General features: G+C 37.2%; 1 protein-coding gene across 1 annotated transcript; it reads left to right on the top strand.

Moving 5' to 3' along the window:
• Positions 1–4,552: 4,552 nt before the first annotated feature.
• LOC104159336 (lysine-specific demethylase 7A-like) lies at positions 4,553–13,095 on the top strand (the record flags this gene model as incomplete). The annotated part of the gene is made up of 6 exons (XM_009697219.1): positions 4,553–4,650; positions 6,939–7,087; positions 7,235–7,443; positions 9,600–9,685; positions 11,577–11,853; positions 12,614–13,095. Coding segments are annotated over 6 exons (914 nt in total), but the record flags the coding sequence as incomplete, so codon positions are not given.
• Positions 13,096–26,192: the final 13,097 nt, after the last annotated feature.

Raw genomic sequence — 26,192 nt, 5'->3', positions numbered from 1 at the left:
GTAGATGGGCGTCACGTTGGCTAGCCTTTTAATTTGTTCCTTTTGGTCTGTTTCGTAATGCAAGGGTGCTGATTTTTCTTGACCAAAATATACTTCAGTGTGAAAAGTTCATCACATCATTCACCGTAGAGAATACAAGATCATAACATGTAGCTAATTTTAAACCTCTTTTATATTTTGCTTTTCTGTTCCATTTGGTGATTCATACTCGATCATACAATTTTGTATGTTTTGGTAATGATAGGTTTATTCCATGCAAGTGACCAAACATAATTTAGCATTAATAAAATTTATACTTTCAACCTTTGCAGTAATCTACAAGGCTGGGGAAGAATTTAGGTTATCTGTAAAACACTTTAAACTGTCCGTCACTAGGAGTGAATCTTTTTTGGTCTTTCTGTAGCCTCAAGCTTTCCTGCCAAGTGTATTAGTAAAGTATCAATATTGAATGCCTGTTTTCGGTGCCTATTTTTAATAACACTAACTGTGTGCATTGACAAATTGGTCCTTGACATAGCTGTTCAGCTCTCTGTTTAATTATAAAAGTCACATCCTTTCACAGTAGAGCTTACAAAGGCTCAGAGGATATGTATTAGGAAACGGAGGTCAGCATTTAGAAGATGGTAAGACTCCTCTAGAGACTTACAGTTCTCTTAGTTTCCTGCACACAATCTGTAACAACATTTGAATCCATTGTCAGCCTGGATAAAATATGTAATTATTTTCGTTAACAAAGCAATTTGTAATCCCTGCTGACTGTGCTTCCAAAGGTCACAGAGGACAGTATTAAAAAATTTGCACAGGAAAGAGGTCCCTCTTGGGTACTCATGAACCAACAAGGCAAATGGCTTGTTGAGTGAAGGCTTAGGCATATGTGGTGTTTTTTCACTTTCAAAATTAAACTAAGTAAATTAAACTTAAGTTTTACACTTGAATCAAAGATTAAATCATGCAGAGAAATGGTAGATTTTCTTCAAAATTATTGCTCTTATTTGATACAGAATGAATACAGCAGTGTGTATCGAAATGTAAGAAATGTACTTGGAACTAGAAGTGAATGTTGAGGTGGTTCTTCCAGAAATTGAGTAGTCAGGTCTATCATTAATATTTTTAATTGAATAGTGAGAGTATTCAGACTTCCCTATTAAAGATCACCTACACTTGATCGTTTTGCCTTAACTGAAGGTCTGCAGAGAGAGAGAGAAGATACTCTTCTGCAGAGAATTCCATGAAAAGGACTACCTATTTCTGTAACAACTGGCACCTTCCATTGTTGTTACTGGGATTTAGGCCAAGAAGCAATGTCCACAGAGAGATGCCTTTAGACAGATCAAGCTCTGTGTGTCATGCCAAGATCCTGGTTCTAAATGGTGACCCATTGTTATCAGAGAGACAAAGATCAAATGCTGTGCTTAATAGAGCAAGATACTTTGTGTGGATGAAGGGAATGTGATCTAAGACTTTTTTTTTTTTTCACAGTAGCTTAGTCTGATCTTACAGATAATGACTGCTTTCATTCACCTGATTTCTGGAGTATTTCTCCCAGTCTCTGGAAGCATGCAGAGCCCTAACTTTATCAGAGGGTAGACCAGTTCATTTTAAAGTGACAATAGTAATTAAGTAATGACCAAGGTAATTCACAAAACCAACCAAACAAAAGACCCCCCCAAAAAAGCAAAACCCAACTTGTGTATTTAGGCTGAAATTTTTAAAGCTCAGTTACAAGCCACATTCATGGATGAAGAGATGAGGGGTCCTAATAATACATGATGTGGTGTTGTGAAAATCAGTAAATGTATCTGAAATCTGTTGCGAAGGATGAGAAAGCTACAGCAATTTTTTGCAGGGGAATATAGAAAGGTGGGAGGGCGGGGTTGAGCAATTGGGAATTTTTTTTTTTATTATTTATTTTTTTACTTTTTAAGAAGAGGATAAAGCAATGCAGCTTGTCTGGCTTTTTGAACAATATAAGGCAGAAGGAAAACTGGGGAGGTATTCTCTGACTGCTTTGCACAGGGCTTGCAAAATAAAGAAGTGGTAAAAATGGGCAAGGGTTTGGCTGCATATACGAACATTGGCATCAGACCTGGGGCTCATAGTGTGTTATGTCATATAAGCTAGTACCCAGTCCCAAATGAACCAGGAATGTCTCAATAACTTTAGGTGGCTTTAGCCATTCAGTCTAGATCATGTTACCAGATAGCAGGCAGAAGACAAATAGTTTGTCCCTCTCAGCAGAGTATCATCAGTTATCTCTATGAGAAGGCAAGAGGGCTTCTGAAGTATGAGACTCTGTATTTAGCATCGCTTTTATAAATCTTAGTATTGTATGTGTGTAGCTAATTATGTAGATGTCCAGTTTCTTTTCTGTCTTGCTGACTCATTTGCCTTCTTAGAGGAAGACTCACATTTCTTCTTAAGAGTTTTGTCATTTTAATAATTAGGATTTTGCAGTTCCTTAAGACAGAAAGAAGAAAAGTTCCTGAGGAGCCTTCATGAAGTTTGTTTACTTTTAAATTGTTGTTCATTATTTACACATTGATTTTTGCTTAAGATCTGAAGCTCCACATGTGAGCATATTTAGATATCCTTAATTGTTCTTGTCCCTTCCTTTAAATTGTCTCTAAGTTTGGAGCAGTTTATTTCTTTGAAAAAGGCAATAGTCCAAAGGAAAATTCATTTGAGCTGTATAATGGGTATTATTTTCTGTATCATGCATGCTCTTGCTTATCCTAGAATCTTGTTTTTTGAAATGAATTTTAGAATCTTGCTTTTTTGAAATGAACTGAAGGCTTGAGTTATCATCAGGAATCTCTTGGGTTTTTTTGAGCTACAGTAATTTAGAATATTAATTTTATTGTCATGTGTTGAGCATTACTTTATTTAGCTTAACTTTGTATACAGTATTGTTGCTCATTTACTATGTTTGGATATTTCTTGCAGTTCTTTCTAATGCTATCTTAAGTTTAATTAGTCTGCTGTAGATTTTGGTCCCAGCTGTTCATTTTATTCACTTTTGATAACCTATCTCATTCTTAGCTTTCTTCTGACTCTAAAAATAATTTCCACTTATGCAGTGTTTAGAAATTAATAATACCTCTTGAAATATATTTGATGCCTATTTGTGAGCTTTGCCACAGTCTACAGTAGGAACAAAATCCTACTAGAATTACAGTGTATATAGGGTTACAGATACATCTTTTATGCTTGCATAATTAATGAGTTATGAAGAATTGCGTTCTGTTTATGTGGTTTCATATTAAACTATGCTGAAAGCAAACCAACACAGATTAGAAATTAGCTCTGGAATGAAGACAAGTACAGTTAAAATGTTGGTTTGATTTCAGCATAGTTTTGTATGAAACTGTAAGTACTTGAAAACTTGAAAAAGTTACATTGCTTTCTTTATCCACTACCTTCTTGACACACATTCATAAATTTATTTTTTTTTTATTATTCTATTAGGCTTTTCTCCAAAAAGCTTTTGCTAGTTAAACTGCATATTATAGTCTTTCACAAATCCGTACTTAATCAAGATTTCTGCCAGCAGCCTCGACACAGGTATACCTACAGCCCACTCACCTTGAGCCTTGGATTCTGAACACTTACAAATGTGTTTCCTACTCTTGATTGTTTGGGACATATGCTGTCTTTTAAGAGTACATGCTTCTAGAGCTGCTTAGCTACTTCATGTTTTAGTTCTTTCAGCACTTAAAGTAAACCATGTGGACTAGGTGGCTGATTTGATTGATTGTTTTGTCATACGCCAGTGTGTTTGATGTCTGTTTTGACACCTCATTCTCTGATTAGTACTTTGTCTTACTACTGGCAAGAAGCGTGTCTAAGGTTGGTGTTTCCTCTCCTCTTCTTCCTTTTCAGGTCTTTCTGTGATGAAAACCAATGCAAGTATATTGTGTATCATCACAGTAATATTTTAATCTTCTTTGAGGCCTGCATTTTAACCCTGATTGACAGCTCTGTAGTAACACAAAACAGGCAGAATATGCTAGTGAATTGTGGTGTAAAAGTAAAATTACATGTAATGCAATGATTTATTTTTTTTAACCTTTAAATCACTTAATGTCCTCTGACTTCCATGTTTAGTGTTTCTGAATAACTCGTTTTATTTTTAAAGAAGGAAATTCAAGGTTCAGGAGTCTAAGACGAAGTAATAGTCAAGATTACTTCCAGTTAACTTTTTCTGAGAGCTGCTTCTCTGACTTCAACCTGTATATGAAAGCAGAAATTGCCCAAGACACCATCTGTGGAGTATGTGCTTTATGAGAGAGAAAATATACATGCTCCTGCTGCACCTGGTTTCTCTTCCTCTAGCTTTATCCAGTCAGTTGTTTGAATAGTCTATTGATCAACAGTACACAACTCACTAGAGTTTTAAGCGAACTTGATTTGTGAACCAGATCAATGTGTGGATGTGCCTTTTTTTACAGACTAGAAACTAGATATGTGTTTCTTGTTCTTTACTTCCAAAATAGTTGTTAAATATTATATGTAATAAATGTTGGGTCTTACATTTCAATTTTTCTCTCCACAGTGTTCTTTGAAAGTGTGAAATCAGAACTCAGGAATGGATCCTCAGAGTACTCTGATATTTCTGATTCAGAAGAATCTGAACCTGATTGCACTACACAGGTATAGCTAGAAAAAGTCATAGAAATTAATGAAGCAATTAAATAAAATTTTGCTCATTCACTTCAAATTTATCTGGTCAAAGTTTGTGCTAAAAGAGCAATAACAAAGTATTTACTTCTTGTTCAAGCTAATATCTCAGACTTACAATTCTGCCTCATTATTCATTTATTCTATCGTTGAGAAAAATGACAAGATGTGCTGTCTTGAGCCAAATTTTATGATTGTTTTTGTCATTAAAGTGGAGCTGGCAGAGGATGAACCGTGCTCTGGAACATGCAAAGTCTGAGAAAAGTTAGATCCTAGTTGCTTTGTTCATTTCTTCCATAACAAGTCTAAATTTCAATATTAGAATTAGGAGTATCTGTCACATAGTTTCGTCTTAGAGCATGGTTAAATGGAAACAATCTTATACGCCTTCAGGTTTTTAAATAAGCGGAAGTGGCTAAATCCTATTGAGGTGTTTTAAACTATTTGAAATAAAGGGAAATCCTCCGTTTGAGGGTCTAGATCATAGTGATTTCTTTACAACTAAACAAAATGTAAACATGCACACAGAAGTGTACATGTATATATATTTACACACATTTATCCTAATACAACTTTTAGAAATGTGCATATGTATGTACAAATATTTTAACGATTTTTTTTTCCCTTGCAAAATTATGCTCTGACTTACTAATTTTAATTGGATAGCAGTAAAATGCTAGTAGAGTAGAGTGATTACGTCAAATTTTTGTTTTGTGGTTCTAGAAAGCTAATGCTTTGGGCTGTCTTTCAATCATCAGCCTATATAAGACTTTACAAGAAGTCTTCAAATTCCTACTTCTTCGATGGTGGTGAAGATCTATTTTTAATACTTGTTGTCTTCCATGATTACCTTATCTAGATGTTGGAGTAAGTGGTAGGAACATTAATGATGTGGCATCTTCTGGTTTCCTAAACTGCATTGTCAGCAACTTTGACTCAGCAGGTTTCATTTTTTAAGACACAGAATTAATAGTTATTCAGAAGTGATGTATTTCATCTTCACAGGAGAATGTAGCCAATTTCGGATGACTTTATTATTGAGTTAAATGTTTTATAATAATGCCATTTGCTCTCTTAGTTCCTTCTATATTCTTCTGCTTCTTAATTCTAATAGTATATAATGGAATAATTTTTCTGCATGTTTAAGTTTTTCTTTTGTAATGGTATATCCAAACTGAACTGTCTCAGTAGCTCCTGTAAATCCTTTTTATGTTTTTTATATTGCACCAAAGAAGATCTTAACAGAACAAGATAATAGCTTTATTACTAACATTGAGTCATAGTTACAATTTAATTGCCTGTGTCACTTTCCAAGTGTTAAAGATTAACAAGCTGCTATTGTGAATGAAGCTGTTGTATAAAAACGTCCATTGGTGATACCATGCACTTCATTCATTCCAGTTCCATTTTTTATGATAGGGATAGTGGTACCAGTCTTGAAGGATGATGATTCCTCCGTGTTCTGATCTTCCACTGTCAACACTTTGCTGAATGTCATGTATATTCCTTGGCTTGAGAAACAATTGTGGTGTTCTCTGTACTTGTTGAAAATAGTCTGAATTACCAAGATGGAATGTATCTGTTGTAGCCCTTGCTTCACATAAAGGCATATTGAGTCACATATGGTTCCTCCACCTTTGAGAAGCTCCTGCTCATACAAGCTGTAATCTCAGCAGGAGCTGAAAAGCCTTTTCATTCATGAAACAAGGCTGTGTCACTGTAAGAGAGGCAACAGCTGTTGCGTCTCTGTTCCTGCTGTGTTCTGGACCTGAGAGCTTCTGTCACTCATCAGAGAGATGCTGCTGCTGCAAGTTATCTTTTGTGAGAGCAGGAACCAGAAACAGTTACTTGGGGCAGGATGTGTCCTATTACACGTAGTAGGCATAAATTCTGGCTGCTGCTTGGAACCATACTTCCAGATTTTTTCCTCTGCTTTGAATATTGAAGATAAGAATAATCAATACTCTCATTAAAGAGAACACAATGATTTATGCATGGTTTAATGTGTGTAGTGTTTTCTGTAAGAAAATGGATTTGAGATGCTTTCTATATTGCTGGAGCATGTACTCATCAGTGTTACAAAATTTGTGTGTATAGCATCTCAGTTGCTATATTCAAGTTAACTGCATTCTGAATACTGTATATATATATAAAAAAGGTGGACTTGGAAGTTTTGAATTTTTTACTTAGCATAAATGACGGTAGCGTCGCTATTTAGGAAGCATGGTGACCATTCTGCCTACTATTTCCTCTTGTTTCAGCAGAAGGATTCCTCCACAGAGGAGTCAGAAAGCTCAGGTGATGAAGAGAAACAGGAAGTAACATCAAATTTCAAAGAGGAATCTAAGGTCACAAGAGACCTTTGTCAAAATACCCAGAAGCCATCCAGAAATGAAATTCCCAGTAAAAAGTAAGCACATTGTGGGCATTTGTTTATAAACTGTTAGAACCTTTCACACATATTTCTGGTTCTGCTTTTATACCAATGTAAAATTCATTTCTTCGGAGAAATTTAGGGTTGTGTTTTGAACTGCTTAATACTCCTTTATTTTTCTAGGGAATGTCCTACCTCGACAAGTACAGAAGAAGAAGCTATTCAGGGCATGCTTTCTATGGCAGGATTGCACTATACTACATGTTTACCAGGTCATACTCAAAGCACAGACTGCACAGATAAAAGAACCTCTCTTCAGGAGCACAGAAGCTACCCCAGGAGTCGGCATAAAGACAGACAGCCGTCTCAGAGCCACAAAACAATAGAATGTGGTAGGTATCTGAACTAGTGACACTGCTTCTCTCTGCTCTTGGACAAACTGCTCAGAATAGGCACTTAAAGTTACATTTTTAGTTTTGTAGCCAAGTTTTTAAGTAAATCAGACTGACATTTAAAATGGTGTGTTCTCTGGGATTCTTCTGGTTTTGATTGCCCCCCCGCCCCCAAAACAGTGTTAGTTCTGAAAACTGGGACAAACGTAGCTTGAGAGGTCATCAGAATACATCTGTTAAATATTGCCATCTAAAAGTTTTGTGGCATCCTTACAAGAGTGGCAAAGTTATAGCTAGATTTAAAATGAAAGTGTAATCTCCTTCAGAAAAGATTGACAGAACCTTCATGATTGCAGCTTTCATGGTATGCATGTTACTTAGGAATCTGTTTGGTGATTTTTCATGTGTCTTTGGAAGGCATATTTAGCTTTACTCCTGAAATACTGCTATGAATGCAGTGCATTAAAGGAGATTCTAATCTTGAAGAGGAAAATTCAGAGGTAAATTTTCTTTTTTTTGTCAGTGGCATTTTGATGTCTGTGGAAAAGAGACATCTGTTAAATGCGTTTTTGGGAGTGACAGACAGCAGAACATTACCACTAATCCCCTCAAAGGAATCAAAAACACTTCCTGGAACAGAGAGAAGAAGAGTCATTATGTTTGAAAATTCTTTGCTTGAGAAGGAGATGGAAGAGGATTATAGCTTTGCTGATGTGAAACAAATAGAACCCCACCAACAAATAGGGTGTTAATTCAAAGAACTAACAGCTTTTTGGTTTGGGGTTTATGTGGGGTTTTTTTTGTTTACATGGATAACGGGAAAGCCTAGTATGATGTCACGGTCTGCGTTCTGGTAATTGAAGCTGTATGTCCTTAAAACCCACCAAAAAAATAAACACAACAACAACAATAAAAAAAACCCTTACCAGCAAACCACATAGATGCATACGGTGCCTTTCCATCTTTGTAACTTAAGGAAAAACAATATCCAGATCTCTAAATTGTGGTGGGTTGACTCAGGCCAGCACCTATGCACCCACACTACCACTTGTTCTCTCTTCCCGCCTTGTGGGATGGGGGAGAGAACAGAAGAAGTGAGAAGATTCATGAGTTGACATAAAGACAGTTTAGTAAATGAAGGAAAGAGGAAGAGAAACAAGTTGTGCAATGGCAATCACTCGCCACCACCTGCAAGCAGGCTGACGCTCAGCCAGTCTCTGAGCAATGACCACCTTGGAAGACCACCTAAACCCCCAGTCTCTTCCTCTACCCCAGTTTCTATCGCCAAGCATGATGTTCCATGGTATAGAATATCCCTTTGGCCAATTCAAGTCAACTGTCCTGGTTATGTCCCTTCCCAGTCTCTTGCCTACCCTTAACCTACTTACTGCAGGGGGCAGAGTGGGAAAAGACAAAGCTGTGACACCATGTAAGCACTGTTCAGCAACAGCCCAGAGTTTGGTGTGTTATCAACACTGTTTTAGCCACAAATCTAAAATGTAGCACCATATGGACTATTAGGAAAAAGTTCTGTTCCGGCCAGACCCAGTACATCTGTCAAACTCCATGGGTGAAGAAGATGAAACGGTGCTTCTTAGCTAGCAAGTTTGGCAAAACCTTTTGATCTCTCCAAATTCTAATTGAATTGATGTCTTGGGAAGTTTAGAAGTTAACTGTATTCTAAATGTATTTTCAGTGTGGACACTTCTTCTATAGGCCTATCAGCATAGATCTTCCATATGTTGTACCTGAATAGCACATCAGTGCTTAGAAACAATACAGTCAATAATACCTGAAAATTAAATGTCCATCTTTGTCTGAACGCCTCATGATACAAAGCCGTGGTAGAAAACTGTAGCATAAGAAAGAAAGTAAACTATCTTCAACATCAGTATAGTCAAATTTGAACGATTATATTTGTCTGACCTTCTTACTGTAGTATATGGATCTTCAATTAGATGTGTTTTACTGTGAGATTGTTTTCTCAGTTTAGTGTGTAGAGCCAAGCAGCTCTGAAAACTTTTATTTTGTATCTGTATTTTCCTTTGTATTTTCCTTTCTTGCTTGTTTTAATTTTAAAGTCATTCAAAAATATAATTAACTTTGTATTCCTAGTTATTGATTTTAAAATTTAAACTTGTTGAACTTCTCTTTAGGTAGGTCTGTGAAGCAAGAGGAAGGAGACTTGGGGACTTCAGCATGGGCTAAACACCTAAATGAAGCTTCAAGGATTACCCCTCAGGTAAAGCAATACTTTAAACATTTTGAACACGTTTTTATAGGTGTCACCATTTAAGGCTGGGCTGGCACTTAAAGCGGATGACAGACGCTCTCTATTAACCCCTTCCTTTCCCAGAAGAGTAAGGAGAGGAGAAAAGGGAGAGGCACTTATGGGTTGGAAAATTAAAACTTTAATAAAACAATAACAATGGAAAAGAGTAATACTAATACTACTAATAATAGAAATAAAAATATACGAAACCAATATTGACCTTCCTGGTGATGATTGTGGGACTGTGTGCTGCGGCGGCTTGTACCACTGATGTGGCAGGATGGGCACCTGGATGTCCCAGACTGGGTTCGGCAGCAGATGGGAACCGGATTTAGGAATACACAGATTGGGATTGGAGGCAGGAGAGTGAGCAGAGTCCAACAGGGATGCCAGCCATCAAAGAAAGACGGCTGACTCCTGTGATCCCTGAGCTTTATACTGACTATCCACATGTATGGGATGGAATACTGCATTGGTCAGTTCTTGGTCACCTGTCCCATCTGCAGCTTCCTGCGGGTGTGGCCCTTTTACACCTCCCCACAGGTGGACCACAAGAGAGCCAACAGTGACTGTGGTTCCCATAGGAATGAGGACAAACATGTGCCTTTCATCATACCAGTCCCACCATCATCTTGGCGACAACTACAGACATCAAGCACTATCACCTCTAAAAATAGACACTGCCTGAAAAACATGTAGTCAGCTTCAGAAAGTGCAGTTACTTAGATGAAAGTGAAGGAAAATCTACTGAAAAGAGAATTGGTCTTGTTTTAGCCAAACCAGGATAATAGGAAAAAGAGATCATGAAGTTGTAAGTGCACAAAGCATGGCGGACAGGTCTTTCCGCACTGCGTATCTGATAATAGATACCTCTGGTTCTGGTAACTAAGTATTATATTTTTATCATGCCTTTTTTATTGTTGTTTTGTTTTTTTCCTTTCAAACTCTCTTCTGTTATAGTGGCTAGTATTAAGATGCTCAGGGCAGTATCTTGAAAAATAAAAAATACTTTATAAAAAAAAGTGTGAGTTTACATCAGTCTAACTTGGGGAAGCACTGTATTGTTTATTCGTTGATATTCCCAACAAGAGCATCAGAACAAGTAGAACCTGTTGATGGTATTTATAGTAAAGATACTTGTTTAGGAAATTGGTACTGCCAAACTGATAAAACATTTCAACAGCCAGCAGGTAGGAATATTTTTGCTTTCTGATGTCCAGGTGGAATCAAGCAAGGAATATATAAATGAAAGGTTGTGTCTCTTACACTCTGAAGTTTTTTAGTATTTCTAAACCTGTCTATATTAGAAGCATTAGAACAATTAACTAATTAATTAGAACAAGTAAAGCTGTAAAATAACAGTGCTATTTAATAGCTGTATTTTAACTGCATGCTTTGTAGTGTTTTTCTAAGAATATCTAACTGCATGATACTCCTTGCAGTTTGTAATTCCCAGTTTAGCATTTGTTCTCTTGTCAGCTGAATATTGAAAAAAAATTGCCTATTTAAGTTGTCAATGATTATGGTATGGCTTGCTATGGTGGCCAGTTTAATCAAGAGCAACTGTGTTTGTTTTGATCACTGCAAATTAAAACCAAAAAGTAGAGAAATTGAGTACACTAGTATGTGTAATTAATCTGTAGTGTGTATGGAAAAGCTTGCACAGAGATACTATATTGTATCTTATTTTTAAGAGGTATCTATGCTAAAAGAAATGATGGAATCATAAAATGGTCAGACACTGGTGGAACTGAAATACCTTTTTTAAAGATACAGTAGTATAATTAGAAAAACTGGGGTGAACTTGCAGCCAGAAGGTATTAACTTCCACTTTTTTTTCTTCTCTTCATTTCCATACTAGGATACAAGTAAAACTCAAAAATACAGCAAGAAAGAGGGTACATCGGAAGCTAATCATAAGGTTCAGGAAAACAGAAATATAGTCCATAACAACAGCTTGAATTTTCAGCATGGCAAGTATACACGAGACTCCAATCTAATTCAAGGAGAATGTCGGCTGAGTGATGGCAGCCTTAGCCCTGACAGGCCATATGGTGAAACATCCTTGTCTGTACCACTTCATCCAACAAAGAGGCCAGCATCAAATCCACCTCCTATCAGCAACCAGGCGACAAAAGGTAATGTTTATATCTGTCTTGTTGGTGGAGAGGAGTGGTAGCAGGGAAGACTAGGAAAAGGGCCTGTAAACATGTGGAAATGAATGTGTGGAGGTGGAATTAAGAGAGATCTAACTGCGTGCATGACCAGATGAAGCTTTCATAGTTACTGTTGCAGCTCTGCAAGTGTATCTATTACTCATTTATTGCAGGGAACAGAACCACAACAATACTCTGAAACGTTGACCTGAATCAGATTTTTTTATGGAAGTTAAGGTTTAAAAGCTGTGACACTTCAAAAAATTATGATCATACTATTTAGTTTTTAGTTTCTCATTTGTTTTCTGTAATTTATTCAAGGGAATAACTTACTTGAACAAAATTCAGGAAGCTCAGTTTAGGTTCTCCTCTACCACACCCACTGCCCTTCCCTAGACTGGAAATTTTTGTAAATAATATAATCACTTTATGATAACACTAGCCAGATTTTAGGGAAAACAATTCCTATTTTTTTACAATTCTGATTCCCTGTTTGCTTGCTCCTAAACAGACAAAGAGTTTTGGTGGTTTTTTTGGTGTCTTTTTTGTTTGTTGGTTTGGTTTTTTTAGTTGTGTGTGTGGGTTTTTTGGGGTTCTTTTTGGTTTTGTTTTTTTTTTTAAAAAACTGATTCATACGAAAATTTTACCTGCTTCAGCTTGAAAACTGGGTTTCATCTTTGTTCTACAATGATAAACATTTGTTCTGAAATTCCTGATTGAAGTACTTGATTTCATTTTTCAGGCAAACGTCCAAAGAAAGGAATGGCAACTGCTAAACAGCGCCTTGGGAAGATCTTGAAGCTGAACCGGAATGGCCATGCACGCTTCTTTGTTTAATGTAGCTGCTACTTCTACTACTGCTGTCTTTCCTACACAGACCAGTATTGAGGTCAACAGAGCCTGGAGCTGCTGTTATTCCTCTGCTTGAAGCAGACTTGCATGTACCGTATAAAACTGCCTGAAGAACAAAACAAGAAAGAAAAAAAAAAAACACAACAACCCAATGCTGCATTTTCACTGTGCCACACCTGCTCAGCAATAACCATACGGGAATGGGGAAATCTTCAGAGAGACATGGACTGTGAGAAATAGTCTCTCATCAGGGCTTGAATATCATTTGTTGCTGGTAGTTTCTGACCTAATTAATGAGGGGAAGGTGATGAAGGTGGTTTATCAATAATTTATTTCTGATAGATTTTGACAACTTTTAAATTCATTTTAAAAACCTATTTATTTGGAAGACTTTTTTTGTGGGGGTTATTAATTTAGATTTAAGAATGTGAAAGTTTTTAATTGTTTTGATAATGTATGTTTGGTGCAGTGGAGAGCCACATTAATTGTGATTAGTCTGGACTCCTAAATTTGATATTCATGTTATAGTCTTAAATAGGGGTGAGATGCATTATTAATTATTTTTTAAATTAAGGCATATGGAATCTTTTTTTTTCCCTGCTTTTTGTAAGCTATTGGCTCGGCTTCTGTTGGCTTGCAAGTTGCATATTCTCTGCCAGCTTGATTATTTTTGACCTGTCCTCTTTAATACAGATTTATTTATTTGATAGACTAGAAGAGACTCCTAAAGACAGAAGAATCTTCTTATGTCAGTCCAGTAGCTAACTTGTTTTAGACTGCACCCCTTTCCTCTGAATTGGAGTGCATACTTTTCCTCCTGATGATCTGTCTGTGATGATTTTCTTCTGTACACAGGCTCCCCAAAATTGTATTTGTACAGGTTATTTAAGAATTGGTACAAAGGAGGGAAATATAATATATCTTTTTGGAGGATCAGGGACATCAGTGAAGATAAATGTTTCTTCAGAACAATTACTCTGAAATAACTCCTAAGATAGACATTGCAGTCTTAAGATTTGGCATATTACTTAATGTAGCATAGAAGAAGCATTAAAATATTATTACTGTACTTTAAACACATTTTACTGAAGAGTCAGGAAGGCAGGAGAATGTGTATTGTTTTCAAAGCTGGGTGAGACAGCCAATTAAGAGTCTTAACTGGTGCATATATAAGCATTAAGTAGCTTACTGGTATCAGAATAATCATTTGTGTCAGGCTTCATACAGAGCTGATAGCAAATGCTGATTCTGAATTATTGTAAATAATTTTGATTTAAAATTTGTATTTTTCTGTAATATAAAATTAAATATTTAACTTTTGGGGGATGGGGATGAAGGCGGAAAGGGGAATACTTTTACTTGATTCTGGAAAAAGGGCATTTTGCAGGGTCCAGCCAAAATGTAAACATTAATGTGCTAGTGACTACAATATTGTTTTGGGGCTTTTTTTTTTGGTTGCTAAGAGTAAAAATATTCAAGCATAGCTATCCAAGTCATTGAATTGATTGTAACTTTCCATACCAGTTTTTCCTTCCTCCATATTCTATACTGGAATCATTTTCTCTTGTGGTGGTTTAAAAACAAATTCAGTTGGACTTTCCAGAATATTTGTGCAGAGTTATTTTTATCTAGGCTAGATTATGAATGTCTTTACAAATTTATGGAAATAGTTCTGATGTCAGGTGTTTTGGATTGCTGCAGAGTCAAAACTATTTAGCACTATATTACCCTGTTTCTAAATTGAGAAATATCAAAACATAATGCAACTGCAAATAAGTCAGGTAGCTTTCATGCCTTTACTTCTCCTGGATCTTTAAAACTATAACTTGGGAGTGTTTTTTGCAGCCCTGCTTTTACATTATATTGACTTGACTTTATAGTTTTCTGTGTGTGCCTATGGGTGAATTTTTTTTTAACCTTTTTTTGTTTGCTAATTATGGTTTCACAAAAGCATGTTTTCAGTCTATTTTTATTTATTTTTTTTTTTTTAATGTAATGCAAGCTATCAGCCTTGTTTAGACTATTGGGAATGGGGGTAATGAAGGATTTCTAGAAAGCAGAAGATAAGCTAAGGGGTACTCTACAGGTGCTGAAAGTGACTATAAGTACTTGCTGTTCTCAGGTGCTATGTTTTCCAGATGGAAATAGTTAAAAGGTAGTATTTTAAAAGTCTTCTAATATGTTCTCATCAGAGTAAGTCAAATAAATAAACTGTGTTGTCAATATTAGTTAAAATTTTATACCCATATAAATATTCTCTGTGCTTAAGCTTGAGCAAATGGATTAATGTCTACCAGGCTTTGGAAACTGTTCTAGCTTTAGCATATTGAACCAAACTCTTTCCTTCTTGTTGGCTGTATAATAATAGAAAATTCCAGTTTAAGGCAACAATTGGATTCAGAGCAGAATGAAGAATGAGCTTTCTCTCCTTAAAGGCAGGTTTTTCAGAACGCTTATCTGGAATAGAAGTATGCCAGAATAGAATCTGGAGTAAGGAATTTTAAAATATAGAGTATGCTTTCTTGTACATGTGGCTGGCTTGTACAAAGTCTATTTTCTGACCATCTGCATTATTTATCTGTATCTTACTATTGGAACACAGATGTGGCTGGACCCATATATATTATTTCTTCTTGGTTTTATTATTTCTTTACTCTACTTTCTAACCTTTTTTTTCCCCTAAAGTGGCTCTCCACTGTCATGAATTTATGTAATAGTCTCTTTGCAGTCTGTCAACAGGCAGAGGTTCATTCCCATTTTCTTCAGATATCCATGCTTCCAGCAGAAGTTAATTCTGATGTTCCACCTCAGAACAAGTAATTGAAAAGAAATTGCCATGATGAGCAGTATTTAAAAAAAAAAAACAACAAACAAACAAAAAAAACAAAGGGGGAAAAAAAGTCTCCTGGTAGCTCATGAAGAGATTGTGGTGACCTCACTTGTTTTGTGTACTTGTATGTAGGGATATTTTTATTGTGTTCTAGATGAAAACACTACTGCACCAATCTTTCTGAAGACGGACTGAACCTTGTGTTGTTGTAGTGGAGAGAAAAAGCCCTATTTTTTTCCTTGCTGTTTCACTTGGGGTGGAAGAGGGAGGGAGTAGGGAACACTGACTGAACAACAAAGAGAATTAAGCCTGCTATGGCAACTCGTTTTCAAGGATAATCTTTTTTTGAAGAGTCAGAGAACTTGGATTTGACATAAAACTTAGGATTATTTTTTTTTTTCTTGTAGACAGAACAATAGGAAATGAAATATTGTAGGGGTTTTCCCATTCTCTAAGTTCTCACGTTCCTGCAATGGAAAAAAAAAAGGAAACAAACATGAAAATGGAAAGACCACCTAGAAACCATATCACAGACTTTTCCAGCAACTTTCCCTTTTCTCTTCCTACTATACTTGCTAATAAACCCTGGCTACAAGGTAGCCTTTGTTGACCTCTGAGGTAGATTACCTATGCAACCTATAATACTCTACATGAATCCATTCTTAAAGACAATTTTGAAAGAGTTAGATGTTGAGAGTTAAAATTGTTGCTTTCTGATCACATGGGGCATTTGGGGGGTTTTGTTTTTTTTGGTGGTTGAAGTGCTTGTGTTACCTTTAGTAGAGATCTAAGAGAGCACAGTGTCATGATCACATTTTAGAAGCTTCAGCTTTCCCTAGGCTTTGCTGTATGGCATAAGCTACCTTCATTCACAAGGCCATGAATCTGTAAATGTTGAAAATTTTTGCAGGATTTCAGAGTCAGAGCTGACGTGAATCTTGCCTACCCCCTTTTTGGTAATTGTGGAGACTAAGCAGAACTGAAGCTAGAATGACCTGGTACTACAAACCTATAACTAGTGCCCTGTTTAGGCTTCACATGCCCACCTATCCCTTCACACCCCTCCATGACCCCCAAATCTAGTGTCTTTCCAGAGTTTCATTCACTTAATACTTCCAGACCATTAAAAGCTGTTTGTAGCTCTGGGGTTGAGTGAGCCCAGGGCTACTCTTTCACAGAAGAAATATAAATAGAACCAAGGGCCTTACTATTTGTGGTTAAACAAGATTATAAGCTGCAACATCCATTTTTCCAAAAAAAAAAAAAAAACCCACACCCAAGAAAAACCACCCTAGTAACCCTCATGGGAGCATACGAGTGATAAATCATGCAGTGGATGGGAAATAAAGTAGCACTGATAAGGAAATGCATGTTCTTCATAGGCTGCATTTCTGTTTGGAAAAAAAAAAACTTTTTCTACTTTTAATATAAATCAAGCCATAAGAGTTTCATGCTGTGGGAAGGGAATGAAAGGGATCACTTTAAGAGATTATATTGATACGAATTGTCACTTCTGCTGGGAAATGTCTATTGCTGCCAATGCTTTGGTGAATTTTTTTTTTTTTTAAAAAAGTGGAATTTGAAAAAAAAAAAAGGGGGGGGCTAGTTCTTGGCTATATTTACTAGTTTTGTAGTAACATTTTGCTGGCCCTTTTGTCTTTTCCTCTCCTTTTTCTACTCTCATAGTCTAATTTCTACCTTTACTTCTAATGTCTCTGAAGATATTAGCTTGTCTGCTCAGTAGGGGTCGGTGTACGTGTGTCTTCCTTTTTACAGAAACGCACTACTGTGTTAAGTATTTGGCTGGGAAATGGGATGCTGCAGCTTTAAGAGCATTTTTTTCAATTCATAACAGTATTTCCCATCCTCTTTTGCCTGCAGGCAGGGAAAGTGTATGTACAGTATTTATTTTGTTTCGATTTTACTTTAAATTTGTAAGTTTCTATAAGTAGTTCACATTGATTATTCTAGGGGAGAACAAGTGGCTTTGTTTAAATTTGTATTTGGTATTCATAGTTTCCACTTTCTGTACTTTAAAATACTGAAATTAAAAAATTGTATTGCTTATGTTTTGATTTTAGCACTCTAAAGCGTTTAATTTCTTCAGACTTCTGCTCATTTGCTTCAGTGTAAATACAGAAGACTACAGAATATCATGAGGAGAAAAATGCCTTTCTAGCTCAAACCTTTGTGCTCTTGTCACATTTTAAAGAAATTTTCTGGAGAAATGTGAGAGGGAATATTCTCAAACTGTTCTTTTTATTTTTTTCAAAATGGAAATTCATTTCAATCCAAGTATATTATATGGGAACTGAATGCATTTTGTGAAGTTATTATATTCTTTTTGAATCATAATATAAAAGGGAGGTGGAAGTGTTTGTGGTCCATCATATTAGCAGATCTAGAACTGTAAGAAGGGTGTCAAATGCTATTTTCATGTTCTTGCTCTTGGTTTTTGTTCAGGTTTGTCTCATGCTACTGATGATTGACTTATCTCTTGATTAAGTTTTCTTTAATGTTTTTTTTTTTTTTTTTTTTTTCCTTTAAGTATGTGCAGTTTCTGGAAGAAGAAATTTCTCTTTCACATTTCCATGTACTTTGTCATACTTGCTTTTATCCTGGATGACTTCTCTGCTGATTTCTTCCACCACATGTCATCTTCTGGTTTACTGTTGTTAGCGCTCCCTATTTTGACTCCATATGGCAGTACAGCGTTTCCATGTGGGTACTCTACTTGGGGGTAACGGAAGCATTGCTGTGTTGCACTCCAACTTGGTGTAATGCATTTTCTTCTGCACATAGTACTCCATGCCACTTGAACTGCTTCAGTGCTGTGATGGGCAGATGCTTAGATTCCAGTGATGGTCATTTTATGAAAACCGTAGATAAATGATGCAGCAATGGCATTGGAAGAGCCAGAAGGCAAAAGGTGTTTGATTTGAGCATCCTCTGCAGCTGCTCAAGTTTACTTCTTAGCCTGGCTTTTAGTTTACAGAGAATTTATGGTTGACTATAACGAATAGGAGATCTGTTCATGGACTAGGACTTCATTGTGCCAGGTGCTTTACAGACAAAAGCAGGTTTGACCTCGTCAAACCACGTACTGCTTAAGTATAAGATTGAAATACTTTTAAAAAACAAACAAACAACAAACTCGTAAGTTCTGTGGCCTGAAGTTTAAAACATGGTAGTGTTGTAGATTGTGGGGACAGAAACTTCTGTGCTGTTTCAAAAACAAGTTTCATTTGAGAGGAGTAAGAAATCATGAGGAAAAATAATGATTTAAGTACAGGGGGTGAAGATAAGTATTTATTTGTCCAGAAATCACTTCCTGCTGTATTTTGACATACCTTTACCTCTTTTCAATTAATGTGTTTAAAACTGATTTTAAATTTGGTTAGCCAAAGATTTGCTAAAGATCGGAAGGACCTGTTGCTCTATCAGAGCAACCACATATTTTGAAAAAGTCTTAATCATTATGATTGAAGAGCAACACTACAACCTACGTGTTTCCATCAGACTCAACTGGATTTGTCAGACTGAACTTGCTGCTTATACTAAGGTTTTGATCTTAAAATAAAGTGATAGGCTTAAGAGAGCAGCTCAGTGGGCCACAAACACAAGTTTCATACCCATATAAAAACCTATATAAGCACCTTTACTATTTGTCCTTCTGTTTTTGCCAGCTACGCTCCAGAGGTTTTCTCTGTGACTACTGTTCAGTGGATAGTAGGTAGGATAATACACTGAAAAATATGTGAACTGTCTTGAGGTGCTGCTTTAAATGCTACTGGATAGCCTTCAGCCCCTGTACCAGTATTTCCATTAAAAGTCAGAGTTTCTGGTTTTATGCTTTTCTTTTTGGGGAGGATGGGGAAATACTTACCCGGATCGTTCTTTCCTAATGGACAGATGTATTTTCAAGATTTCAAGGCTACTAAATATGGCAAAAGAATTGAATTTCCAAAGTCAGGGAATGGGCAGGATACCCTTCTTGGTATCTGAAGACTAAAGTTGTTGGTTTTGTTCTTCCTTGTTTTGTTTTGTTTTTTTAACAGCAGTATTCTACTGCATTTGAGGCAGAGTACCCCCTTGTAAAGTGCCTACAAACTTGGGTTTGTGTGCATTTAGTGAAGTTCAACTCTTTTTCTAGAGGGTTTGTCATAACCTGCTTAAGTTGTGAAGTTACTGTGGTGGTGGCTCATTAGTTAACCCATTCAACCAAATGTTTTCTTGTTTGTTTTGTTTAGATATAACTTTGGAATGATGATGGAAACCTGAGTAGTAGAATGAATATGGTGAAGTCAATAATGCTAAGTGTTGGTTTCTATAGAAACTGTTTTTTTCTTTGGATAGAAGTATTTCTCCTAGGAGCCCTTGAAATTACGCTTTTACTGCTGGTAAGTAATGTCAACTGTCTCAAGCCAAAAGTTAATGAGGACTGAATCTGTAAAACCAGAATGTTATTGTTACTCATTCTGATACAACCAGGAATTTTGAATACCTTGGTTTCTACAGCTGTCAATGACTAAAGTCTTTACCTGCAGAAGAAGTAGCTGGTGATCAAGACAGTGAATAAAATCTGTCATTGCCAGAGCTCATAGTATTCCACCTAACAGCCAGCTAATAGGACAGTTTGCTTTGTCTAGACTAAGGTCTGGTTTCTCTGAAGCCAGTTATACTCAGCCTTTAGAATAAGTACTGCAAGTTTTTGAAGAATTGTGTCTGGCTTAATAGATCTATTTATCTGTACTGCTCCTGCTGTATTTGCTTTGGTCTTGGAAAAAATACTCTACTTTGGAACATATAAGTCAACTAAAAGAACAGTATACAAAGAGTTTGCTTGTTTGTGATGCTTTGCCCCAAAGCTTGTTTCTCATAAGAAATGTTTTATTTGCTGCAATGAGTGTGAGTAAAGTTCCCATCCATACTCGGAAAATGTATTTATCTGGAGGAAACATTTGCCCTTGAATCATACACCTTGGTGGTAAGTCATAAAGATGCAAGTTGGCTTTTTGTTCGGCTAAACTAAATGCCAACAAAACTCTAGAAACTGCTGCTCTGGTCTCCTAAAATAGCATCTGGGCTGTGGAAATGTGGCTTAACTAGGCAGCTTTTTCAGGCTAGTATTAATTTGAAAAAGATACTAAATCGTGTGCTTCATTCTTAAGTTGTTGGTTTCTAGTTACAGAGGTTTTGCTTTTTTGCAAAACATCTTTGAATAGATCCATTACGGGTCTGGCCCAGTGAGGATTTTTCCTGTGCTCAACCAGCACTGGTAGAAATTGTTTTGGATTCCACCATGTGATGTTACTGAACAGAGCTCTTCCCATCTGGTTAAAGTGCTTCTCCTCAAGAGACAGCTGAACTCTGTGTTCCCACAAAGTTATAGCTACTGAAGAAGGAGAGCATTCAAAAGTGTATTTACTGTGCCAGCTGTCCTATAAGTGGTGTCAGAACTGGGTGGCTCAGGTGAGGTTAGCATTGAGAGGATCCCTTTTGCTTCTAAGTCCCCCCGTATTCAGCCCAGGCCTACTGGGAGCGGGGAGAAGAAAAATCTGGGAGCTGTGCAGTGTGCCACTGCAAAATGAGTTGGTTGTATTCCAAAGACTGCTGGACAGCTGTGCCTGCCATAAAACTGGGCACCACAAGTGATGCTGAATTGCTGTAGTCTTAGGGAAACCAAGCATTAAATGGGACACGGCATCTGAATGACCTCTTTCTCCCCAGGCTTTTGCAGCAGCTCAGAGAAGAGATATTAGTGACATGCTTTGGGAAAATGGAAAAACATTGTGTCATACTTTTTCTGTGGCTACGTGAAATTATTTTAGGCACTGGTTCTATTGATCTGTTTTCTTCAATATTAAGAGGATTTCACTTAATGAAGGAGTCGAGTTTGTACAGAAAGCAGAAAGAGCTTTCATGTTATGCATCCCACAGTTACCCTATGAATGAGGTTTGTGAGGGGAGTGATACATATTAGACCAACTGACATATTTGGAGACTGGGAGATAAATGTAGTGTTTAGCGATCACGGTTCAGATGCAAGATGCTTCCTCTCCACGCAAACCTTGCCTTGCATATGTACTCACCATACAGGGCCACTGCTATGAACTGGTAGCTTATAGACTGTTTTCAGTAATGTTGCCATTAGCAGCTTTCTTATTTTGAATAGCACTTACTATAGTAACTGAGGAGAAAAATGATGTCATTTGCATCGACTGAATGCATAATGTCTGTAGTGTCTAGGAGGAGGTGTAGGAATAGGAGCAGAATTCCCTGAGGTTAATGTGTTCAGTATATTTAAAACACCCCACAACTTCAAAAAGAGGACCAATCACAAGATTACAAAACTGAGGAAGTTGGAAATGCTTCAGCAGGCCGTAGGATCTATATATGTATTTCTTTCCTATAAGCAAACTGTCTTCAACCATGGCAGGTACGATATCAACTGTGTATGTGTATGTATACACACACACACACACGTATATTTATTCTGTCCCGTGTTTTCTGTTGCCTCTAATTTCAAAGAATTTTAAACAATGTAGAATGTCAGCTACCAAACTCCAGTAATATTTGTATTTTTACCATAACCGTGATTAAAGGAATGTCTTCACTATCCTTTTATTACACATTTGAATTGAAAACAAAATAGAGTTGTCAGTACTCTTAAAATACTGTATTTAAATTCTTTTCCACTTGGTTGGGACACTCAAAGATTTCTAAATTTTTTTCTGCACTGATGCTAACTCTCACTCTATTTTACAGTTCATGGCTTGAAGAAAAAAAACTGAGTATCATTCTGTGCTAGATTGTTGTGGTTCATGGAAAAGGACTCTAAAAGACTGGGAACAACACAAAAAGAAATCTCCGATCTGTTTAATGTTCTGTGGAGCCTGTGCCTCCAGTCATTAGCTAAAGCAGTAAAGCAGAGGTTAGAGTATAACTTGAGATCTTAAAGATGCTGCATTGACTAATCAGATCAAAATGTACATAGTGGTAGAGAATAGAAGGGAAATCATGTGTATAAAATGAGGCAAATTTTTCTTAATTAGCTGGAGGAATGCTAGATTTTTCATTTTTTCACATGCATGGAGGAATTACACTGAATGGTCTTAATACCTGACAGACTGTCAGGTGATAGAAATGGCTGCAAGTAATAGGGCCAAACCAGGGTTGACTTCTGGCTAGAAGCGCCATGGTTTTCTTTTTTGAGGGAAGAATCTGCTTAGATTTGCTCACCTTGACTACAGTCTTACCCTTAATTTCTTACCAGTTCAGCTGCTGAATGTGCATACACTGATTTTAATGAGGTCTGAAGTAATTCCTCAGCTGACGTAGACATATCTTTAAATATGTAGCTATGCTTCTAAGGGTTTTCAGGTAATGCTGCAGTTTGCTCTTTTGGGATCCTTGGTCAAGACTTCTGATGATTCAGAACTCCCAGTCCTCTCCTGGAAAAAAGTTGGCAGCCTCCTGTGGGGGCAGGCAACTCTGCTGCCTGGGAGTTGCTTTCTGCCATGCAAGGATTCATTTAATGGGAAGGCTTTGGATTGTGCTGCTATATCTTAACCTGTGTTTTGCTAACGTGATGAGGGCCTCTGGGGTGTACTAGTGAGGGAAGGGAGCAGCAAGTGTTGGAGTAATTGACCAGCCAACTGAGGAACCTACGCCCTTCAGGAGACTGGGGCAGCAGCCTGCAGACATCACCGAGGCACCTGCAAAAGGCAGAAGGGATTTCTCCCATTTTGACTGGCTGACACGCCAGCTGCTGTGGAGTTGGTCTTTTCACCTCTTCCCTCATGCCTTCAAACCCTGCCAGCCCGTGTGGTGAAAAGCATGGAAGTGGTAGGACCCCAAAACATGGACATCACTACTTTCCCCTGTGTGGGAGAAGAAGCAGTAGCCAGACTTAAGATCTGACCAGTCTCACCAGAGTCTTTTTAGAGGAAGGCTCCCATCCCCATCCACTGCCCACTGGGGACTGTTCCCAGATGGGGAAGGGTTCTGTGCTTCCCTGGAATGGTGGCCTCCCTGTCCTTTGCATGGATGTCAGGATTGGAGAGGTTGATCATGTTTCTGTGATAAACAGGACAAAATAATATGAAGGTATCTAAGCTGATAGCCGAAATGGTGTGAACTTTCTTATAAATGCAACCCCTGGGGTCAGCTTGAGTTTGAGTATTTTGAAGTATTTACTTTTCCAAATCAGTCTTTCACTTACACTACTGGCATAATATGAAGTAAACCTCTCCATTTTGCAATTTGGTAAAGCTTTTTCTAAACCATTGTCATTTTGCTATGTGTTATTCCTCGGTTGTTACTTTGAATGAAATTGAGTGGAATGTCGCTTTGTCCGATGTTTCAGTCACCTAATAATGTAGTAGCTTAACCTGGAAAGCCATGTTATCACTACAGCACTGAATCATCAGTGTTTCAGTCACTGTAGTAACAGGATGGAAGGAGGTTGAACAGACACATTTCCTTTTCTATAAAAACATCTAAACCATGTGACCTATTTGAGAATTATTTAAGATCTCTGAATCTCTTTGCTTGAATTTCTTTATCAGCTACCAGGAAGACTGGACTATAATGGATCCAGATTCTGGCTGGTTTTGCAAAGGATCTCGACTGGAGGATATTTAGTGACTTTAAAATTATTATTTTTTTTTTTTTTTTTCCAGCCCATTTCACTACTTTCTTATGTTTAGGCTTGTATTCTGTTGCAACCAAGTTTGATGCAAGTTAAAAATCACAAGTGTGAAAAATCTTAAATGGATTATTTCTGTAGATTTTTAAGTTTTGTAGCTGAAGGCTACAAAATCTTATTGGGCATTTTAGGGAGCTATATTGATTTTTATTTTTCTTTCTCCCCTTAATTTTTTGGCTGTGCTTTACAGCCTTTCTGCATTGAAGTACTTGGTCCTTTTCACTGATGTAGTTCTCATATGTAAGCTAAGACATCTCTGGCCTTCCATTGCTACATTTTCATGTTCTCCAAATCTTTGAGGGCATTTCTGGGTGCAGCTGTTGCTAGCAGATTTTCCTGTCTCCTCAAATGGTATTGATATCTTAAGGTGCTAATTAATGATGCAGTGTGAGCCCAAAGGTTGCCATGTCTGTGAATAGCCTATAAAATTCAACAGCCCAAAAGGCTTTCAAATGAACACCATTAAGATCATCATCAATAACACTAATAACTGGAAATTAAAAAGACCTAAGAGTAAAATTTAGAAAGAAGTTTTTCTGTCTTGGAGATGTTATGTCAAGAGACTTACAGATCACTTTCAGACATAGGACCTGCATCACTGTTAGTTCGTGTCTTACAGGTGTCTTACAGTTATGCAGAAGAAAAGAGATGTATTTGTGTGTATGTGTATGCACCTCATTTAGTCCCTGCTTTTCCCAGAAGCAGGGATTGACTGCTGAGGCAAATACTGTCTATGCAAGAATGCAGTCTGGCACAGGGCTGGGCTGTGCCTCTGATCTCTGGTGTAATCCCCTTCTCTCTCTATGTGACAGTACCTGAGCAAACCAGGTGTTGGAAGCCCATGGTCTGCACTTCTTATGCTGAATAAGAGACAGTGATCATGTAGAAGCAAAGAAGGAAAAAAAAGAAGGGATGGTGAAGATAGTGGGAAGAATGGATCCTCTGATGTTACATTGATCTGCTATTGTACAATTCCATGCCAAGTTATCAGAAGGATATCCTGGACAAAACATTTCTAAAATGAGCCTTTCTAATGCAAGAGGCTGGATTTCATAGTTCTGACATGAGGCGTTTTGGCTGTGTACTGAAAATGGGCAGGATTAACAAAGATTTGTATTAGCCCACGCTGATGAAATTGTCTGATGTCCTGTTCTGAAAATTTCAAAGTACGTCAAGTCAGTTTTTGACAGCAAGGCTCTGAGCAGAGGCAGATCTGACACAAAGATTTTGTTTCTGCTACCTGGCTAGCAGAGTGTGTATAATGAATTCATATAAATCCATTTATTTATTTACATATTCATATGTTTATATAACTTCATGTTATAGAGAGATCATAAGATACTCTGCAATGCCCTAATACCATATACTAACAGGCAGCTAGAAGGGGAGTGGAGACCATTGCTAGTGGCAGTCTTTGCAAAAACTCTTGTACTGTTTTCTTTCCCACCTTTTGTTTCACTCGGGTGTTAGCGGTTGTTCTCTGTAACATAGCCTTTCTGGGACAGCAGCTGTTGGATGCTGGATGCTAGGTGCTTGTGCGGTGCCTAACAAACTGATTTGGTTAGCACCTTGAGACAGGATTATTTATAATTTACCTTTCTGTAATACTTTTACCCATGCTATTTGAGTAGAATAGAATTTCCCATTCTATCCATTCCATCCCAATCTCAGAAATGATAGAACTCTCCTTCCTCTTTCCTTCTTCCTGCCCTGCAGACTCAGCATGGAGAAGGCTGTCTTCAACAGACGTAAATAGTTAGGAAGGATGTATTTCTTTGGCAGTGGGTCTTACAAAAGCGTGGAAACTACATCAAACAAAATTGTTTCTTCTGCTAGGAAGAAAATGTGAAACTCTTGATTTTTAGGGGAAACAAAAAAATCAATGTGAGGGGTAAAGCTGTGTTCACTCCCTTTAGCCACATCTACAAG

The sequence above is a fragment of the Cariama cristata genome, unplaced genomic scaffold (assembly GCF_000690535.1).
Source record: "Cariama cristata isolate BGI_N322 unplaced genomic scaffold, ASM69053v1 scaffold1013, whole genome shotgun sequence".
Lineage (NCBI taxonomy): Eukaryota > Metazoa > Chordata > Aves > Cariamiformes > Cariamidae > Cariama > Cariama cristata.
Note: the sequence above shows the minus strand (reverse complement) of the source record. Positions and strands in the feature narration are given on the sequence as shown.